General features: G+C 34.6%; 3 protein-coding genes across 3 annotated transcripts in view; 1 reads left to right on the forward strand and 2 right to left on the reverse strand.

Moving 5' to 3' along the window:
• Positions 1-3,277: 3,277 nt before the first annotated feature.
• The window catches only part of Fic (FIC domain protein adenylyltransferase), a 183,215-nt gene continuing 166,800 nt past the window's right edge, over positions 3,278-19,692 (reverse strand). The window contains exon 2 of the transcript XR_015824362.1: positions 3,278-3,609. The gene's annotated coding sequence lies outside the window, so the exon portion shown is untranslated. The remainder of the gene's footprint in view (positions 3,610-19,692) is intronic.
• Positions 4,339-8,414, forward strand: Sec15 (exocyst complex component Sec15). The gene is made up of 2 exons (XM_088237483.1): positions 4,339-4,478; positions 5,255-8,414. Exon 2 carries the CDS (start codon positions 5,289-5,291, stop codon positions 7,572-7,574), a length of 2,286 nt encoding a protein of 761 aa, XP_088093609.1. The 5' UTR covers positions 4,339-4,478; positions 5,255-5,288; the 3' UTR covers positions 7,575-8,414.
• Nmt (N-myristoyl transferase) lies at positions 13,746-15,397 on the reverse strand. The gene has a single exon (XM_088237490.1). The coding sequence runs from the start codon at positions 15,322-15,324 to the stop codon at positions 13,894-13,896; it is 1,431 nt and encodes a 476-aa protein (XP_088093616.1). The 5' UTR covers positions 15,325-15,397; the 3' UTR covers positions 13,746-13,893.

Raw genomic sequence — 19,692 nt, forward strand, 5'->3', positions numbered from 1 at the left:
TCTAGGCCTGTTAAAGCCATCGTGTCAATAAATAAAGTTATTTCAGCATTACTTGAGTGAGATGGAAAAAGGTAATTATGGCCGATACGTTTACTCCAAATCAAGTTGGGTATATTGAAATCGCCCATAACTATAAAATCATCCGTAGCAAAACTGTTACATAAATCACTGATTGTGTTCGAAAAAGAATGAAGCAAACAGGAGTGAGTCGACCCACCGGGGATATATGTACATACGATGTGTGTTTTTTTACCAGATACTCTTCCAGGTAGAACAACCCACACAAGTTCATTGATGGTATCGATACAATGTACTTGCTTTGCACAAAATTCACGACGGACTGCTACAAGCACACCACCACCACGTGCGCCCCCCCCTCGATCACGTCGAAAAACTTCGTAACGTTGATCAAAAAGTTCTCCATCAAAAATGCTTTCCGTTAACCAAGATTCCGTAATTGCTATGACATCATAATCATTACTCAAAATAGATTGGTAAAATTTGTCTGTTTTGGTTCTGAGTCCGCGAACTATGTTATATAAATTGTTCATTATTCTGTATGAATGTTGATCGCCGCGCGGTCAGCGGGGAACTGCGGCCGGGTAGCGGGAGGGGGGCGCCCTTATACGTGGCGCGAGAGAGACCGATAGAGCCGGCGAATGTGCTCGCTATCTCTCTCGCCACGTGATTGGTCAACCTAGTTTCGCCCGCTATAGGCCTAGCACCGCCGCCGCACGGCAAAATATATTGTATATATAGCCCCGCCGGGCAAATAATAAAGCAGTCAACTCGTCAGGCTACTAAGGGCTTTTACTCTCCAACTCATCTCCCTGCCTCGCTTCAAACCGGACCTCATCGCCACCTGGAATATTCGACCGCAGCTACCCCCTGGACTTGGAACTCGGATACTCTTTGGATTAGATTTTGGACCCCGGATAATTTGGACCCTTGGCTACTTCCCCGGAACACACCCCGCCGTTCCCGCCAACGGAGAGATACCGGCCTTACAACCCGGTTGCCTGATTCAGGATTGCGGCCGCCAGTGCTACTCACTAGCGACCCCGCAAGGGATCTCTAGGCAGCGATACCTCCCCCGGAGCTTATCGTTCGTCGGCCGAGGCCCGCCTACGCCCGGCCACTCTGCTTTGACATCAGCACCGACAGTATACAGCTCTTGTGACGGGCGCGATTGCTACGGAAGCCAGTGATCCAACGCGTCTGTTACAATATAGAAATAGTTTACGTAGCAATATGTTGTGCTGGCTGTACTAGTCGAGTGAACGTAAATATATGTTGTATCAACTGAACTAGGCGAGTATAGGTACGAGTACATTGATGCAGTTTTAAATTTGCGAGAAGCATGGCATCGTGACAATAACATTTTGTATCTAAAAACATAGTTTTTGTAATGGTGATAAAAGTGATTTATTTTAATTAAAAATGAAGCAAAGTGCTGAAAAGACATAACACAATGAGAAATGAATAAATAGAGAAACGTAATTATATTATTTTGTGAAAATCCTGCTCGTGAGTGATAGAGATTGACGGTGACGTCTCGTTTTTTCTTAAAAAAATACGGCAATCACGGATCCAACAGAATTTGTAATTTTTAGTTTTCGCAGTTTGCCTACAGTTTTTATAAAGAAGTTTATTAATTGGTGTAAGGTGGTCATTGAAAAAAATCAGTTTTTCGTCTCCAGGAAAGTCGATATCCTTTGTGGTAAGTCCTTTGTTTCATTTAATTTTACTCTGCAGCTGATCCTTAACATTTCTCCGAGTGAATTTAACAATGATATTTTTGGGGCCAGTTGAGGGGTTCATCGGTTTAATCTGATGAATAAAATCGATGTCGTTAGGTTGAATTTCAACGCCGACTGATTTACCAATATTGCATATAGTAGAGAATAAGTCTTCTTTATTTCTTTCTGGAACTCCGACGATTTCGATATTTGTAATCCTCCCCTCCTGCTCCCTCCGCTGGTAGTTGCGTTCCAAAATAAAATATTTATCTTTTAAATTATTTACCTCCTGCTCCATTTTTGGAATTTTTTCCTTGTGTAAAGCGATAATATTTTTCATTTCAGTTACTTCCTGGCTCAAGAAATTTAGTGAATTCTTAAATTCCCTCATTTCTTCTTTCAGGAAGTTTTTTATTTCTTCAAATTTTTTATCTATTATATTTACAATCTCAGCTGATCGTGACATTTTGTAAGGGTAGATTTTTTTTAGTTATAGGTGTTGTACGAGCGAGTGAACAAATGGTAATACCTGAGTTTATTAAACGAGAACATGGGAATAATCTTAGAGCTTGACAAACAAGAGAAAAAAGAAAATACTTACAGAACTAGGTCCTTAACTAATGCAGCTCGTAATTGTCACTCTTCACTTATATATTAATTCTAACACAATGTTACCGGTGGTTCCACTATGCGGAGAGTTGGCGGATGATGGTCCGGATGCTGTGTTCGGACGAACACAGGTTGAGCAATTTCCTGGGTGGAGATCTGACATGGATAGAGCCTTGGGTGGCTCTCGGGATTCGGTCTCGTTGCGTTGGTGACGACGACAGCCAGCTGGAAGACTGGCCAGCCGTGTTTGGGACACATGCGCTGGTGGTGCAGGAAACTGATATTCCTTAGAGGACGATGGATGTCTTGGGTATGGAAGGACCTTCGCGGCTGGAAGGTGGGCTCCGATGACCCTCGTGGAGCAGTCAGATTCCACGAGATTTGCTACGTAGCGCTGGCTACGCTGGTAGCGGCTGTCGAATATTCCAGGTGGCAGCGAGGTCCGGTTGAAGCAAAGTAGGGAGATGAAGTAGAGAGTAAAAGCCCTTAGTGGTGTTTATGTTTATTTTTTGCCCGGCGGGCCATATATATGTGGGATATGTTGTTGAGGTGATCCCGTACCCCAGTTGGAATTGGACAAAAGATGCTATGTTGATGTTTGAATGTTTATTTATTACATGGCAAATAAATAAACAATTACATCGGACGAGTGTTACGTCGATGATGGGTTGAAGAGACTGCACTTAAACTACATGCTGGAACTGAGTGACGTCGTCGAGCTGGATTGAGTGAACTGAACTTGTTGGGCTCACTAACTGAACGGGCTGACTGACGTTGGCTACGTCCTGTGGTCTTTTTATAGACCATATTCATTTGTAGTTCATTTCTTCATGGTAGGGACGATGTGAATGTACTGCAGGGTGACGATCCCGTCTTTATGTGCAATACTGCTAGAGTTGTATTAGATTCGATGGAAAATGATGACATTGCATTTGCCCGCTCTATCGGTCTCTCTCGCGCCACGTATAAGGACGCCCCCTTCCCGCTACCCAGCCGGAGTCCCCTGCCGACCGCGCGGCGATCAACATTCAAATAGAATAATGAACAATTTTATTTCTGACACAGTTTATAAAATAATAGGCAGTCGATAATATTTTATTAAATGATCTTTATTCTATATAATATGCTTCAGCATGGCGATGACCACCCCCGAAAGCGACAAATGTTAGTCTTTATTGGGGGTAGTACCTCGCATACACATACTGAAGTCCCTAATGAAAAGTTATTTTATGCGGCGTTACGTCGGCAACAACAGCCAATACTGAAATACCTTCCACTTTAAAGATAGTGGCGGTATCGCTGTTTTATAACTCTGACAGTTGAGCGAGCTAACGTAACCGCCTACATTGTCGTCGGTTACGTTGTTTTGCTTAGCTTAAAAATAATATATCAACACATTTATATTTTTTAAGAGTGGAATGATGCAGAGTAATACATAGAAAACTATAAATGGCCTGTAATTTTGGTTTATTTGTAAATATTTTATTTTTATATTGTTAAAATGGCTGTTGTTTTCTTTCAATAAATTTCGATCTCTCCACTCGTCCACTGCTGACTGCTCGTCGGCAGTTTGTGTCAGAACTACGGGACGCGAACCTGACTTGGGAGGATGCACAGGAGCTGGCAGCAGACAGAGATGCTTGGAGGATCTTTGTGGACTCCATATGCTTCAACTAGGGAGCGGATATGGAATAATATTTAAAAAATAATAAAAATAAATATCTAAAATGTAGCAGGTGAATTTTATACAGCAATGATGTTTTTAGCACTTGTGCGGGCGGCAATAAGGAACACTTTTCCTTAATAAAACGCAATTGGACAAAAATGACGCTTACGTTGTTCTGCCGATTATGGCTCGATATGTAGTCTGTGATAATATCAGATCTATTGTAGTCTATGGTTCTGACTGACAACAGCAAGCAATTTTTTTTCTTGTTTTTGACGCAATTTGAATTTTGACATTTTGGAATTATTAATTTGGCAAGTGGAAAATTGAAAAATTAAGAATCGAAATCACTAAAACCTGATTAACTGAACATTTACCCAGTTTGAGACGTGATTTAAGTTTTACGATAGACTACGTTAATCTTTAAGTATTCGTAATTAGTTTGCTTGGAAATAAGTACAAAGGTAAGAAGGTATACGCCTATTTTTTGACACGGCATCAGTGTATAAATTGACTAAATCAGTACCTCATATTTATAAATCCAAGATTTATCATCGTTCAGTCTAGAATAATTATTGGGTTCATTTGTTTGATAATTCTCATGTTAAAATGACTATGTATTTCTAATAAGATAATTCACTCACAAATTATAAGCTAGTATAATAATTTTATGCATTACGATCGGGTCCGGAAAATAGGTCGTAAATCGGAACATGCAATAATTTCCTTACATATACAATTACTTACGCTTCGTGATATTATTATATGACGAAAATGAAATAGCCAGCCACTGTCATTAATCGTGTTTCTATGTTTCTTTTTATATTATTTTGGGTTGGTCTTCGGTTGAATAATCGTTACCCTACTAGAAATCTCGATTTATTGTATTCAGCGCAGGCAAACAACTGATCGCGGATTGTGGCCGTAAAGTCGTCAGTCGCATAGGTCGTAAATCGACGAATAGCTGTAATAATATGTTCATTTTATTTATGCAGAGGTACAAATACTAACAATCTTATTCTATGATAAACTTTGTTGATAACATACACTAGAACACTGTCTTTAAAGAACGTTTTAATATTTTAAAAATATTTATTATTTGCTAATATTTGTTGGTATTAAATGAAATCGTTTTGGAATCATACTAGCCATCGTTCAGTCCCTAGTCATAAAATCAGTGTATTAAAAAAAAAAATTTTCTGCTTATAAATTACCGACTAGATGATGTTTATTATTTCAGTTACCGATAAGAAAAGTCCAGAAAAGACTCGAAAATGATGACTGCCACGATTCAAGAGATCGAGGGAATTGATGATTATTGGGGGCCAGCATTCCGTTCTATATATGAAAGTAATGGTCACGCCATATTTATGGAACAGTTGGAAAATCGAATTAAACAACATGATAAGGAAATAGAGCGTATGTGTAACTTTTACTATCAAGGCTTTATCGAATCTATCCGAGACCTGTTGGAAGTGAGGTCACATGCGCAAGCTCTATACTCGGAGGTTAAGGAACTTAACAGTAATTTGCATACAGTAGCCAACGGGCTTTATGTCCATGGAGATGAACTGCTTCAGGGCAGACAGGTGGAAAGAAACATAGCAGCTGCGATAGAAAAAATGACTGTTTGCTTACCTCTCATGACAACATATGCCAAACTTCTTAATCAAGTCAATTCCAAACGATACTATCCCGCATTAAAAACGTTAGAACAGCTAGAGCACGTACTGTTGCCTCGTGTTAGCAATTTCCGGTTTTGTGCAGATATTTCTTCCAGTGTCCCCAAGCTTAGGCAGTCCATCAGAGAAGCGTCGATGGCAGATTTAACAGATTTCTTAGAAAATATCCGCAAGAACACTCCTCAAATCGGTTTTAAGGCTCAAAAACACACCGAAGAAATCATGGGACGAGATTTGGCTACAATTGTAAAGAATAAAAAGAAATCTCTAAATCAAGAGAATACACAACCGGAGGAATCCTATTGTACTCAAGATCTAGTGGATTTTAGTCCTCTTTATCGGTGCTTACATATTCACTCAGTGCTAGGAGCCAGAAATGAATTTATTGAATACTATCGTGATCAGAGGAAACGCCAAGCACAATTAGTATTAGATCCTGATTCATCGATGCACGAATCATTACAAAGCTACTGTTTATACTTGAACAGCGTTTTGGGATTTTTCATAGTAGAAAACCATTTATTAAATACTGGTGGAGGATTTGTATCTAAAGAATGGCTAGACGACTTGTGGAGTGTGGCTGTTGTTAAAATAGCTTCATCTCTGCAAAAGCATACATCATTAGCCACTGATCCCCAACTGATTCTTAACATCAAACAGCAAATTGTTCTATTTAATACCACTCTAAAATATTACGGTTTGTCAGAAGGTCCACTTCTCGGATTGCTTCAAGAAATGGCAGAACATTATACGGAAGTATTGATGCAACATTGGGTAGTCCTATTTCGGAACATATTAAACAACGAGTCATTCTTTCCAATTGAAGTAAATGATACCGAAGGTTATGATAATATTTTACTTGTTTTTCCGTTCAACGAAGAAGGCCTTGAAAAAGAGCCATTCCCAAGGAAGTTCCCATTTTCTTCTATGGTTCCTGCAGTTTACAGACAGGTCAAAGAGTTTATATATGCTTGTCTCAAATTCTCTACTGGTTTAGGTCTTTCCCCATCACAAAGAGCTGCTCATGTTAGGCAAAGTGCATCTCTACTTCTAACTCGATCATTCACGGGTTGTCTTTCATCCCTCTTTAGACGTCCATCATTAGCTCTTCTGCAGGTTGTTCAAATAATCATCGATACACAATACTTAGAAGGAGCCACAACTTATTTACATCAATTTATCGGGAATATAACAGGTTCAGAATCTGTGTTCGATCAAGTCCAAGGTACAATGTTCAAAGTAGCACGTGACGATGCAGAGCAACAAATTTGTGATAAGCTTAAAAGAAAACTTGATGAATTTCTCGAATTGGAAAATTACAATTGGTTACTTGTAGAATCAACTGGACACGCATCAAGTTTTATTACTGACATGATAAGTTTTCTGAGAAACATGTTTGACTCTTTAACTACTTTACCTCACGAAGTAGCGGGCCAAGCTTGTAAATCTGCTTGTCAACATATTGCAATCAGCATGCACAATTTAGTAATCAATCCTGCAAATAAACAGATATCAATGGGTGCCTTACATCAAGTTAACTTGGATGTTATTCAATGTGAACAGTTTGCTGCGTGTGAGCCAGTTCCTGGAGTTAGAGACAGTGAACTTCTTTGTTATTTCTCTCCTTTGAGACAACTCTTGGACCTTGTAATGGGATGGGATTGGGCCAGCTATCTGCATGATGTTGGCTTAGAGGAAAGCAGATACCCTTTGGTAACGCCGTTGGAGGCAGCCACTCTACTAGAGAAGATTAAAGAAGCTGACCACCGTTCATCGGTATTTTCTGTCCTTAAAAAGGCTGAACGTGACCGAAAAAAGCTTCTAGATACAGTTCTCAAACAGTTGCGGCAATTATCCCAAGCTAAAGAACAATTGTAAATTTGTAAAAAAAAAAAGCCTCAGACTCTACAAATAGAGATTATCATGTCCCGCTTTTCCTTCCTTCATTAATACTTAAGTTATCACATACTAAAAACATGTATGTGAATATTTTGAGTATGTCCAAATCTTTGTAGTGGAATACTGTTTTCTTATATTATGTTTGATTCATAGTTTAATCACATACAGCTTGTGTTAAGTTATATAGATTTTGTCTAGCAACTGATAGAGAAGCATTTAGAATTGAAAATATTATTATTTTATAATTTATAAATAGATTATATTAAATTATTGGTAATTTTAAGACTACTGGTAACAAAGTATTTGCATACATTTTCTCCTTTGGTCATCTTTTTATTAAATATATTAATTTATCTGGTGTTTTTGTTCAACTGTTAAAAATCATTTGAATAAATCCAAAATAAGTTATTTCGCTTGACTTTTTAGTCGAGTTACATTAGATACTATGTATAATCACTTTTATAAAGCGCCTTTGATGTATTATGTTATAAAATTACAACTCTGTAAGCTATCCATAGTAATAACAAAAGGTAGGTATATCAAATTCGAAAGCAATGGCGCTTAAATCAAACATATTTTTAATCATTTTTATTTTAAAACCATGCATGTTAGCAATGTATAACACAATTTTTGAATGACAATGCTAAAATTTTGCCTTAAATTGTTCATAGCATACATTATTATAATTTAAAATGATCAATATACGCAAAAATTTGCCAGTTGATGCTGCCTGTCAATTAATAAATGTGTTTGTAATGTCTAGAGTCGATTATTCTAATGGTATCTACGCAGTTCTACCAATAAATAAAATTACTATCCTACAGTCTGTATTTAATACTGCAGCGAGACTTCTGTTTCGAATCTCTAAGTTCAGTCATATCACTCCACTACTAAGGGAATTACACTGGCTACGTTTTCCATAGAGGGTGAAATACAAACTCTGTTGGCACTGCACAACTCTGCTCCGGAATATCTAAGGAAACTTTGCATTCAAGATGAACTAGCTGACGCCGAGAGGAAAAGTGCCTCTACGCAAACAGCACACTAAATTCGGTGAACACGCATTTGTGGTCACAGGCCGCTGGCATGGAATGCTCTCCCAGCAGAAGTGCGAAACTGTTAGAGTGAAGTGATGTTTCAGAAAAATCTTAAGACCCACTTGTTTTCTAAATCATTTTAATAAATCCATAGCATGTGATAACAAAGTAAATTGTTTTACTTAAATTACAAATTCAAAATGTTAAAATTAAATTTATTTATTTATATTCACTCTGTAAAGCGCCCTTGAGGTATAACATTACAAAAATGGCGCTATATAAGTTATCCACAATTTTAAAAAATCTAAATAATGTGAAATTTTTGTTTAAATTAACCATAGGATGCAATAAAAATACATAAAGTGGTACTTGATGTGTTTAATTACATAATCAATAAAATACAATACAGTTTTTAAAGTGAATGATCAAAGAAAGATTGTATGGATAGCAAGTTAATTTTATCAAATATATTATGATCTCTTGTGATAATATTTACATGAAAAAAATGGGTTCAAAAATAATATACTTTTTTCAATTATTACAAATGAATTACTATTCGGTTATATTGACTTTTAACAAAATATTATTTAAACCTACCCTTTTCTTTATTTTGTTTTATATATGATTACGGTGTGATTCATCGAATTACTACATTTGTTTGATAACAAAAGTTACAATGAAAGGGCAATTACAAAAGCATTGAATTATTTAGGAAGTGAAAACTGAAAGGTAATGAGAAAATGGCAGGTACATAATTATTAGATTTTCAGTTTTGTTTACGGGCAGCCATTTCAAAATTACAGAATAACTTATCTTTATTCTAATAAGGTAGATTAACTAAAGAATCGCTACACATGCCGATTTGCTTTGTTAAAATCTTTAAATATAGAAGAGCATAAACCACCACATTCATAACGACTATCGTCAAGTCATACAAGAGTTTGTTACAAATAAAATCAGACATTTCAATGAGGAAGTTCAGCAGTTTAAAAAAATATATATTTGTTATTAAAATATTAAACTAAGCCAAAAAATGTTTTTTGTATTTTTTTATGTATCGTATTATCAGCGCTATGAATTTTTTAACGTTTTCTTTTTCTGAAACTACTCCGCATGTGACGTCTCAAGTTCTGTTTTGCTTCTTCTCGATCAATTCTGCTGATTGGTCCGTTGATGGTAAGCGAAATGGAAATCTCCCACAACTCTCATATAATTGGTTGATCCATATAAACTAGTGACTTTCTTTTTTTTGTACATTCAAGAAACTGTCATATAATTTAATGCTCTTATTTTTTTACCGCGCGTAATAAAATATTTTTTGTATCCAATTTCCCGTAGGGCTGAAGTTCCTCATTGAATGAGAAAATTCCAATTAGTTCTTATAATATAATTGGATATCTCAAATCTTTCCCAAAACGTGATCCAATACAACTGGAATTTTAGAGATGTATTGAAGTGTAATAGTAAATACACATCACAATCAAATAATTCTTTATAATGTAAATGCTTGTGTAACACAATTTAAAATTGGTGCCATTTGCTATTTTATCCTATGGTATTTAATTACAAGTAATAAATGTTCAGGTAGGCCACAAAACCCTACTCGATTCAAATAGTTTTCTGATATATTGAAAAGCAAAAGCAATTTTTGTTTTTAGAATGGGTTTTGTAACTCTACAAATCAAACATTCATATTCTCTATAACTTTGAAAAATTGGATTAGAAAAATACACAGATTAGTTTTCAAGTGTTGTAAAATCATAAAGTATTGGAAAAACGCTTTTATTATAAATATGTATATATAGATACTAAACTTGTATAGATTGAATCTACTTCTAATTAAAATGCTACATGAAACATAAAAAGTATTGGTTGGAGATTCATTGGAATTTTAATACTGCACAATACTTACAGAGGAGTTAAAACAAAATTATTTTTCTCATTCTCCTTTTAAGTATATCTAGCCATATCGCCAAAATATTGTAACCTACAAAAACATATTTTACAGGAGAACACATCTCCCTCTAATTTTGAGAATTAAACTCTTTTCCGACTATTTTTTTTTTATTGATATCAATAAAATAAATAATCAAAATAAAACTTGGTTCTAAAAGTGTATTCCTTTATAATTGCGAAGATGAAATTTTCTCCCATAAAATATTGCTCCTGTCGGTTACAGTGTTTTGGCGATCATGGCTCGATATGCACAACGCTGAATGGGAAAAAAATCTAATGAACCTCTACACAATTAAATACTTATGTAAGATGGCCTTTAAACATATTTTATTTGAAAAACATATTTACATTTTATCTGGTGCAATATTCACTTCCCAATGAGGAAGTTCAGTGCGTGCTACGGGAAATTAGATTTAATTTTATTTTCTTACATGTGGTAAAAATTAGAGCATTTAATTGTACAGCGAATTTCCTCAAAACTGTATGAACAAAATTTACAAAAATGAACTACTTTGGACTACGTTACAAGTTCTTCCAAATCAACTAATGATAGAGTGTTGGTGATAGATTTCCGGTTTCCAGGAAGACAACTCGCCACAAGTAGAGTAATTACAAAACTAAAAAAACCATAGTGCACATTGTATAAAAATACATCTTTTTAAATTTTTGGCTTAGATAGTCCATTAATAAAGATTTTTATTTTTAAAGAACCACTGAACTTCCTCATTGTTAGAAGTGTACAGTGATAATTTAAATAATTTAATAAAACGACAATTGAGTTGTATAATAGCAATGGCAGCAATTTCCCAAAAATATAACTTTAAAAAAATTGTGTCACTCAATGTAAATATATTTTATTACAATTGAGAGGACTATACATTTTAGAAAACTCTTGTCTATCTCTTAAACCAACTTTGATAATTTCTTTTATAAGGGTGTAAGTCTCCGCTCAGCTCTCTATTCTACCTAATCACATTCAAATTAGAAGTCACATGATTGCATTGGTGTCTAATATTTTCATGTTCTAAACAGGTTGAATATTTTCCCGAACAAATATAAGATTTTTTTTAAAGCACATATATGTAGCATATATTTAAAAAAAAAAAAACTATAATTGAATGCAAAAATATAAACTATTTTGGATATTATATAATATATTTCAGTTTATTATTTTGCATTCATTTGGTCTCCTACTTCCCCAAAACTTACATCTTATTCAGATTATTTTTGTGATACTTGAAACTGAGGAATCTCTAAAATTATTTCAATGGAATCAAATTTTATTGAAATAATATAAACATAAAAGAATAAAAATATTTAAAAAGGTAAATAGCTATAGGTTTCACTGATTTTTCTTAATTCCAAAAATTGCTGCCTTTGCATATATTTTATAACCTCCTGATTGATATTGCTGATAACTCACACATTATGTACATAGAGAAATATTATGCAATATATTATTACATTTTTTTATAAATGTTGACGCAAAATTGTTAAATTGCACTACAAACTAAAAAAATATTCATTTGTGATGATTTTTTTCTTATCATGCAAGTAGCTGTGATACACGGTACTCTCTCAGTAACTCGCCACCATAAAAAGCAGGCATGTGTCGAATTAGTGAAAATGACAGATTATAACACATACATACAAAATATGGTAAAAAAAAATAATGTATATTTCATACAATATTTTCCACTCAAAAGATGGCCACTTAAACTAGCCAATAACAGGTCATAAGCCCTGCAAATGCCTAGGCTTTCATATTCCCTTATTTAAGGTATTCTCCATCCCTGTTGTAATTTGTAAATATATTTCATAATTGCTTTATTGAGGAATTTGTACTAGCATCTTATGTATAGTTAAATTAATTTTATATATTTATAAAATTACAATGTGCTCGTTGTGTCGTTTGTTTATGGCGGACTACTGAATTCGAAATCCGAACTAGTAAAAATAACTAACAACTAATAATAAAATAACAGTGGATTATAGAAGTTGTCGGATTATCGAGCGGCAGATTACTGAGAGTAGTGTACTTTTGTCACTTGACTACATAATTTGAACAAAAAGTAATGAATTTACATTTTATTAATGCATTCATTATTTAAAAAGGGACAAAATTCCTAAAATACATGCATATTATATTCATAATATATATTCTGATGTTAATGGTCTAAAATTTTTGAATAGTGTCTAGATAGATATGTATACATACACAATTTTTGAAAGAACTTAAGTATTTTAATGCAAAAAAACACACAAGTTACAACACATTCGCACGATTGTAATCTCGGACAGACATGTTAAAATATGTAATAATGTAGCAAACTCTGGGTCTGATTAAAATCAATGTTATATTATATTTTTTTACAGCAGCATTAACTCAAACTTAAAGAAAATACGGATTTCAGATATATATTTTTTAATATCTCATATCAGAAGGAGATATTTATCTCTTTACAATAAATACATAAAACTGCATCCTTCTAACATTAATATTGCATTATTTTTATTGGAATATTTATAATATAATATATAAATAATAATAAGTAAAGCAATTACCCTTTTTATTTGTTGTTGTTGTGAAAAATTATTTTATAAGAATAATGTATTCATTGGCCATATAATATACCAAAACTAATATAACCAATACCCACTTTCTAACGATATCCGTGTACATATCATTTTTTTCCAACATCACGATTTATTTATTTTGGATTGTTTATGGGATTAGACTACACTCAAAAATATTATTTAAAATACAACACGATGGTTTATCATTATGACAGCTTCGTGGTCAGCACATTTGCCTGCCATCCAAGAGTATTTATTTAAGTATGCGTTTTTACACTAGAATATTTCTTAGTCCTTGGACTGGCATCTGAAGCGTAAGAGTGATCATCCTACCTTCATATAACCAAAATAATCAAGATACACTGCGATTGTTACACCAATGCAATGCCCTATGCACCATTAGGTGCAGAAAGGGAATAAAGATGAAGAAGAATGACTTATCAGATTATATACTTAAGGTTTTTTTTTTAATTTCTGACATGAAAAAATAACTTCATTCAATGTATCCATAATACAATTATGATAAATATACTAAAATTGTCAAAAAGGAAGTATGCAAAAGAGCAAATAAAAAATACTATGAGTTATATAATTTTGTATACCAGCAGTCAATATTTAAATAACATTTTAATTTACAGACATTAAAATGGCATGGGTATTCGTTCTAGGAATAAATACACGGGAAAAACTAATAAAATATAATATTACTGAAAAATGAAGACAAAATGTCAATGTAAAACCAAACCAATTTTTTCAGGAACAATATTTGGACACCTCCAATTATATAAATAGTATTGTAAATCTCCATCTCCTATCCCGAACTTCAGGGCACTTAAGAACTCCTTATTATCCATAAGATCCAAGGCATTGAATACATCGAATCCTGCATTTTTAGCAGAGATCAGGGCATCGGTCATCAAGTCAACCCACGGAGTTTTGGTGGACACATTGTAAAACGAATAAGCGGCTTTTAAGGTTTTATGAACAGGGTGGTTCATAACGGTAGATGGCAGAGAGTAATAACTTATAAAGTCGGTTATTTGTCCAGCCTCATTAGTAACGACAAAACTGTCGATAATACCAGTTTGTGGAATAAACCAGTGTTGGAACTCGTCACTATGGAAAATGGGTGCTAATTGGAACTTACTCAAATACTCATTCAATAGTTTCACAACTTCCCCACAGTCAGAAGGTAACATTTTCCTGAATCCGGGGGTCTTAGGAGTGTCTGGTAATTTATACAATTTAATAGTTCTCTGCATTGTCCTATTTTTAGGCAAAAGAGAAAACTCTATTTGGATTAGCTTCTTTGGGTTGAGTGAACGATGCCAGTAGCGGCAAGTGGCGATGGGCTTTGGAAGAACTATTCCAGCTGTATAAAGGCCCTGAAATATTCCAGTAAGGTTAACGCGTCTGGTTATCTCTCTGATAAGTACTGGGGCAACTCTTTTGGATCTTAGCTTCTTATGAACACAGAGAAAATTTATTTCGACTACTTTTCGAACTTGATCGTAGATCCGGACAAGCGCTGGCACAGCTGAAATGAAGCCCACCAATCGACCTGACTTAGTAACACGCACTCCACAGTGCCAATCCTTTCTCCAACCGATCGGTTGGAGCGCCCACTTTAGAAACGCCGGCTGATAATCGAATCTAAACATGCAATCATCATCTTCGACATAGTTTTCGTTAAGAAGTGTGTACAGTTCTTTTAATTCCGAAGTTGTATTTAAATCCAATGTGTCCCATTGGAAACCATCGGGCAAACTGTAGGGTTCAGCCCTTATTTCAGAAATACTCTTTTCGGGTTCGATAGGTTCATTGACGACAATCTTTTCATCCATTTTAGGCACGGGTTGGGTTGACCAAAATTGGAATGGTTTCTGCAATGGCTCTTTGGTCAACTTAGCAGTTTTTTGTTGAAAACTTAAAACTTCCATGGCCATTCTGAGATCTTTAATAGAAATATTTTGGAATTCGTTACTGTTCAAAGGCTCAACATTATCGGCCGGAGGGTTTTCCGCTTGGTCATGATTGCCGACTTCGACGAGCGCTTTTTTATTCTTATTTCGCTTTTTAGATTCCTTTGTACTGGATTCATTAACTAGTACTGAATCATCTGTAGTTTCTTCACAAACGTTTTGATTCCTTTCCTCCATTTTTGGTTTAATATTGTCCGAAAACTAATTTTTGAAAATTTATCGAAGATCGTGGAACTCGCCTTTAGACTTGTCATGTGTTTTCTTTTAAATTTTATGGCTGAAATTTAATTGTCAGATTTAAATATTTAGATAGGGGTAAGTTGTTACATATTTATAAAGGATACACCGCTGAGTGATGAGTATCGAAAAAACACCTTTTTCATTTGTGTTTTTATTTATTTTTTTGACATGTACGCCAAATAGATTATTTTAAAAGCTGACAAAGGTAAGGGGTAAATGAATACATGACAATATATCATTAAATTTACTTAACATTGCGTTTAAACTGGTTTTTTTAAAACACGAAAATATTTTATGACATCGTATAATTTTCATAATATGAACTTATGGGGGAGAGTCACATACTTCGACTGCTTGAAATTTCTCGATTTGGCGATCTAGCGGCAAAAAGTATAAGCTTTCAGAATTAACCCAAAAATGAAACCATTTTATGGCCATTCTAGTTTGGCTGTGTTTTCAAAGACGTCTCTGAAGTCACCACCAACGTCACGATGGAGGATGTACCATTTACCGGGTTGGACAAACAAAACATGGTAACACATCTTGAAAAAAAAACTTTAAAAAAAAATCTCGAATAAACCGAACACAAGATGATTGCAACTTGCAAATTGCAACCTTTTCTGACAGTTCATAGAATGTTTTCCAAGCTTAAACGTAAGAAAAAAGCATCCAAGACATGTTTGCGTTTTAGAAATATATGAAATGCAAGGCGGTAAAACTGCGGTAATTTACGGGAATTTTAGCAGATTTTGGTAAAATACGGTATTTTTCGGTAAGAAACGAATTTGATGTACTTAAATTTATTTTTCAAAGATTTAACAAATACGAGTAGCTTTGTTTTAGGACACGTTACATGGTTGTGAAAACAAGGTTAAGATCCATCGGGTGGTTGTCGAGATTTATTATAAGTATCCCAGATAGCAATTTAAACTTGCCTCAAGCTTGTATCAAGTTTGAAGTATCGAGAGTTCAAACTTGACCCAAGTTTGAGATGGCAACTCTGTAAACTTGAGGCAAGTTTAAAGCAAACTTCCTAGTTACCATCCAACAAACTTGCATGATGTTTGTTTTTTACAAAAAAAAACAAACATCATGCAAGTTTTGATTTATTTAGTTAACAAAAAAAAAAACAGAAAAAAAACACAAAAAAAAACAAAAAACACGAAGCTTCTTAAAAATATTAATATTAAATAAACTATCTTGTTATTATTACTCAGTATATTTATTTAGAATAAATAATAAAAATACGGGCTATTTTTGCCAAGAAAGTCAGATGAGGTGATGTCAGATGTCAGATGATGTGATGTCAATTAATTCATGTCAATTGACTGGAGATCAGAGTCCTGTGCATTCTTTTGTCTCTCAACTCTGAAACAAATAAATAAAACTGTTTTATGACTTACTAGCTTTTCGACTAGCGGGATTTCTCATGGTAAAAAGTATCCGATATTCAAATCAAAATTTGTTGCAACAAAGGGAAAACATTTTGGGAAGGAAATATGGAAGTTTAGGTATTTACTGGGCTTATGTACTGTCATTGGCTGGTTGAAGGGGCCACTTTACAAACTGTGTAACATTAAGCGTTCTGCCTATGTTTAAACATCTTCATTTCCTCAACTCTTCCATCTGTTAACTTTTGTGAAGTTTAAGAGCCTCTGGGGTTAAAGTATTGGTTTATTATATAGATATATTATCAACAGCCTTTTCGTTCTGTAAATAAAACATAATTCAATCAATTCAATTCAATAATTGTATAATGTTTGTGATATTTAATAATGAATCGGTTGAAACTGTTGTAAGCATTATGCAGTGGATGAGATATTAATGATGGTAAAATATATTCAAACTTACCTCAAAAGAACTTTGGCAAAGGCGGTTTTGTCGGATGACAGTTCTAAAAAGACTCATTTTGGTTGTTTTTTCCTCGGTGGCATATCAATAGTTTAAACCTTTAAACTGAGTTTCAATATTTAAACAATGTTAAAAGTATTAAAAATCACCCAAATAGAAAAGCCTGATTTTCTTTTTGTTTGCTTTGACTCACACATGGAAGGTTCTCGGTTCGATTCCCGGTGAGAACACAAAAATTAAATATGATTTTCCGTATGACTAGGTGTACCGTGCTGTTTTTCATTACTGTAATTGGGCCTCATGGCCTGTTGTGGTGCAAAAAAAATCGATCTTGTAGAAAAGTCTTTGGATTAAAAATAACTGTTTAAATAAAAAAAATAATAATAATAATTCTCTCCATATTTTAATGTATATGGCAATGTGTTGATCATCATTCTATGACTTTCGGATTCTAAAATACCGTTATTGACATAACAAGTTTCCAGCAAATTTTGGCAAAAACTTGTCTCTTCAAACTTGTCGTAACAAGATTCCAGCAACTTTTGATAAAAACTTGTCGCGTCAAATTTTCCTTTTCAACCTTCCATCAATCTTAAATCAAGTTCAAGTTTCACTGCTTTCTGGGATATAGGACGTTCAAGATCATTTATTGGTATGTACTTTTTTCACTTTGTTGGTAAAAAATGTTATTATGTTATGAAACTTAACAGGATCGGTGGACATAGGGTTCTTAGTAAAACCTTAAGTTTGTGATCTTGAATGACCACCGCTCATGCCACGATTTGGGATAATGGATTTTAGGATTTAGATTTTATGGAAAAAAAATACAAAAGACTAAGAAATAAAATTTACTAACATATCGTAATATTTTATTTTTATAGGACCAATACTTTCCAAGATACACGTTTGAACATTAAATACATTTTATCAAAATTGCGGTAAAGCGGTATTTGCACTAATTTTTTACTAATTATTTGATGGTTGTAGCTGACGCGTTACCGACGAGTTAGCGGGTCCACCACTCTTCAATAGGTCGTCCCTTCCGCTGTTTGTAAGGCAGCGGAAACCGAAGAATAAAGCACACACTTATCTTTAGCGTAATACTGATCACATTAAGTTCTCGTAACAGACGATCGAGATATGCTGCAGTTTATTTAATAATGTAGTGCCATATGTATCACTGGGAGGGGATAAGGGTTCAACTATGACGATGAAGGGACACTAAGTCAACCAACACTTCAAAATTAAGAACCTCATCTTTTCCACATCGAAACAGCTTTTTTTATGGAATAGCTATGTTTGTAGCCACCACTGCACCGTTTATTTTTACCGTTATTTTTCAAAAGGAATCGATTGTATAACACAAAATGTCATCAAACTCTTGAAATATACTTGTGAAAAAGCTAAAAACTTTTTTTAAAGTAGATAAAACTAATATTTAAAAAAATGGAATTTGAATCAGGAAACATCCCCCTTCACGGAAAACTCAATCCGTTATTTATATCCTTAAACACAACTAAGACCCAAATTTTGGATTTTCCTACCACCCCATAGCCCTCTTCTCCACACTGTTGAAAGTGGTGGAACATATGGTGAGACAACATTTGGACTGGTTTGTGGAGAGCTCCCTGAGACTCAATTTGGATTTAGGAAAAGAAAGAGCACTATTGAAAGCTTTGTCGGTTCTGACATCCAATATCAGAGCCGCTCTTACGTGCCTGTCTGGATATAAGTGGTGCATATGAAAATGTTATTATCTATATTCTAGAAGCTAAAATTTTGCAAATCAGAATCCCGCGAAAGTTTACTTCCGTTATAGCAAATTTGATTTTCTCCAGAAAGGTAGAAATCAGTGTTCGCGGTCATGCTGTGGTGGAGAGAGAGTTGAGCAAGGGACTACCTCAGAGTTCTGTCCTGAGCCCGATTCTCTTCAATATCTATACGCATGACATCAGTGAAATTGTTCCCTCAGAGACAAGTTTGCTTCAGTACGCGGACGATTTCTTCACGTATGCATATGGGAAGAACCCAAAGAATCTAGAAAATATTTAAAAAATTTGCACGAGAAACATCAGGAATTGGTTAATGAAATATGGTTTGGATCTATCGGCTGGTAAAAGTTATGCCATAACCGTCCATAGACCGCGAAAAATCCCAACAATAAAATTTCATCACGGAGATGAGTACCTTTTACGACCCACATTAAGTTCTTAGGAGTAATTCTGGACACTCATTTTACATGGAACTTATACATAAATCATATAGTAAACAAGCGTCAAGCCGGATTGAATACGTTAAGTGCAGTCTCGCGAGTATGGTTGGGGAGCCACCCTTTTATACAGAGACTTTTTTATACTGCGTATATCCGGAGCCATCTCAATTATGCCTCGTTCTAGAACCATGTTCAAAAAATAATCTTCAAATACTTGACCGGATCCAATCCCAAAGTCTGAG

Source organism: Micrasema longulum, unplaced genomic scaffold (genome assembly GCF_059751315.1).
Source record: "Micrasema longulum isolate JH-2025_06_02 unplaced genomic scaffold, ASM5975131v1 h1tg001733l, whole genome shotgun sequence".
NCBI classification, from domain to species: domain Eukaryota; kingdom Metazoa; phylum Arthropoda; class Insecta; order Trichoptera; family Brachycentridae; genus Micrasema; species Micrasema longulum.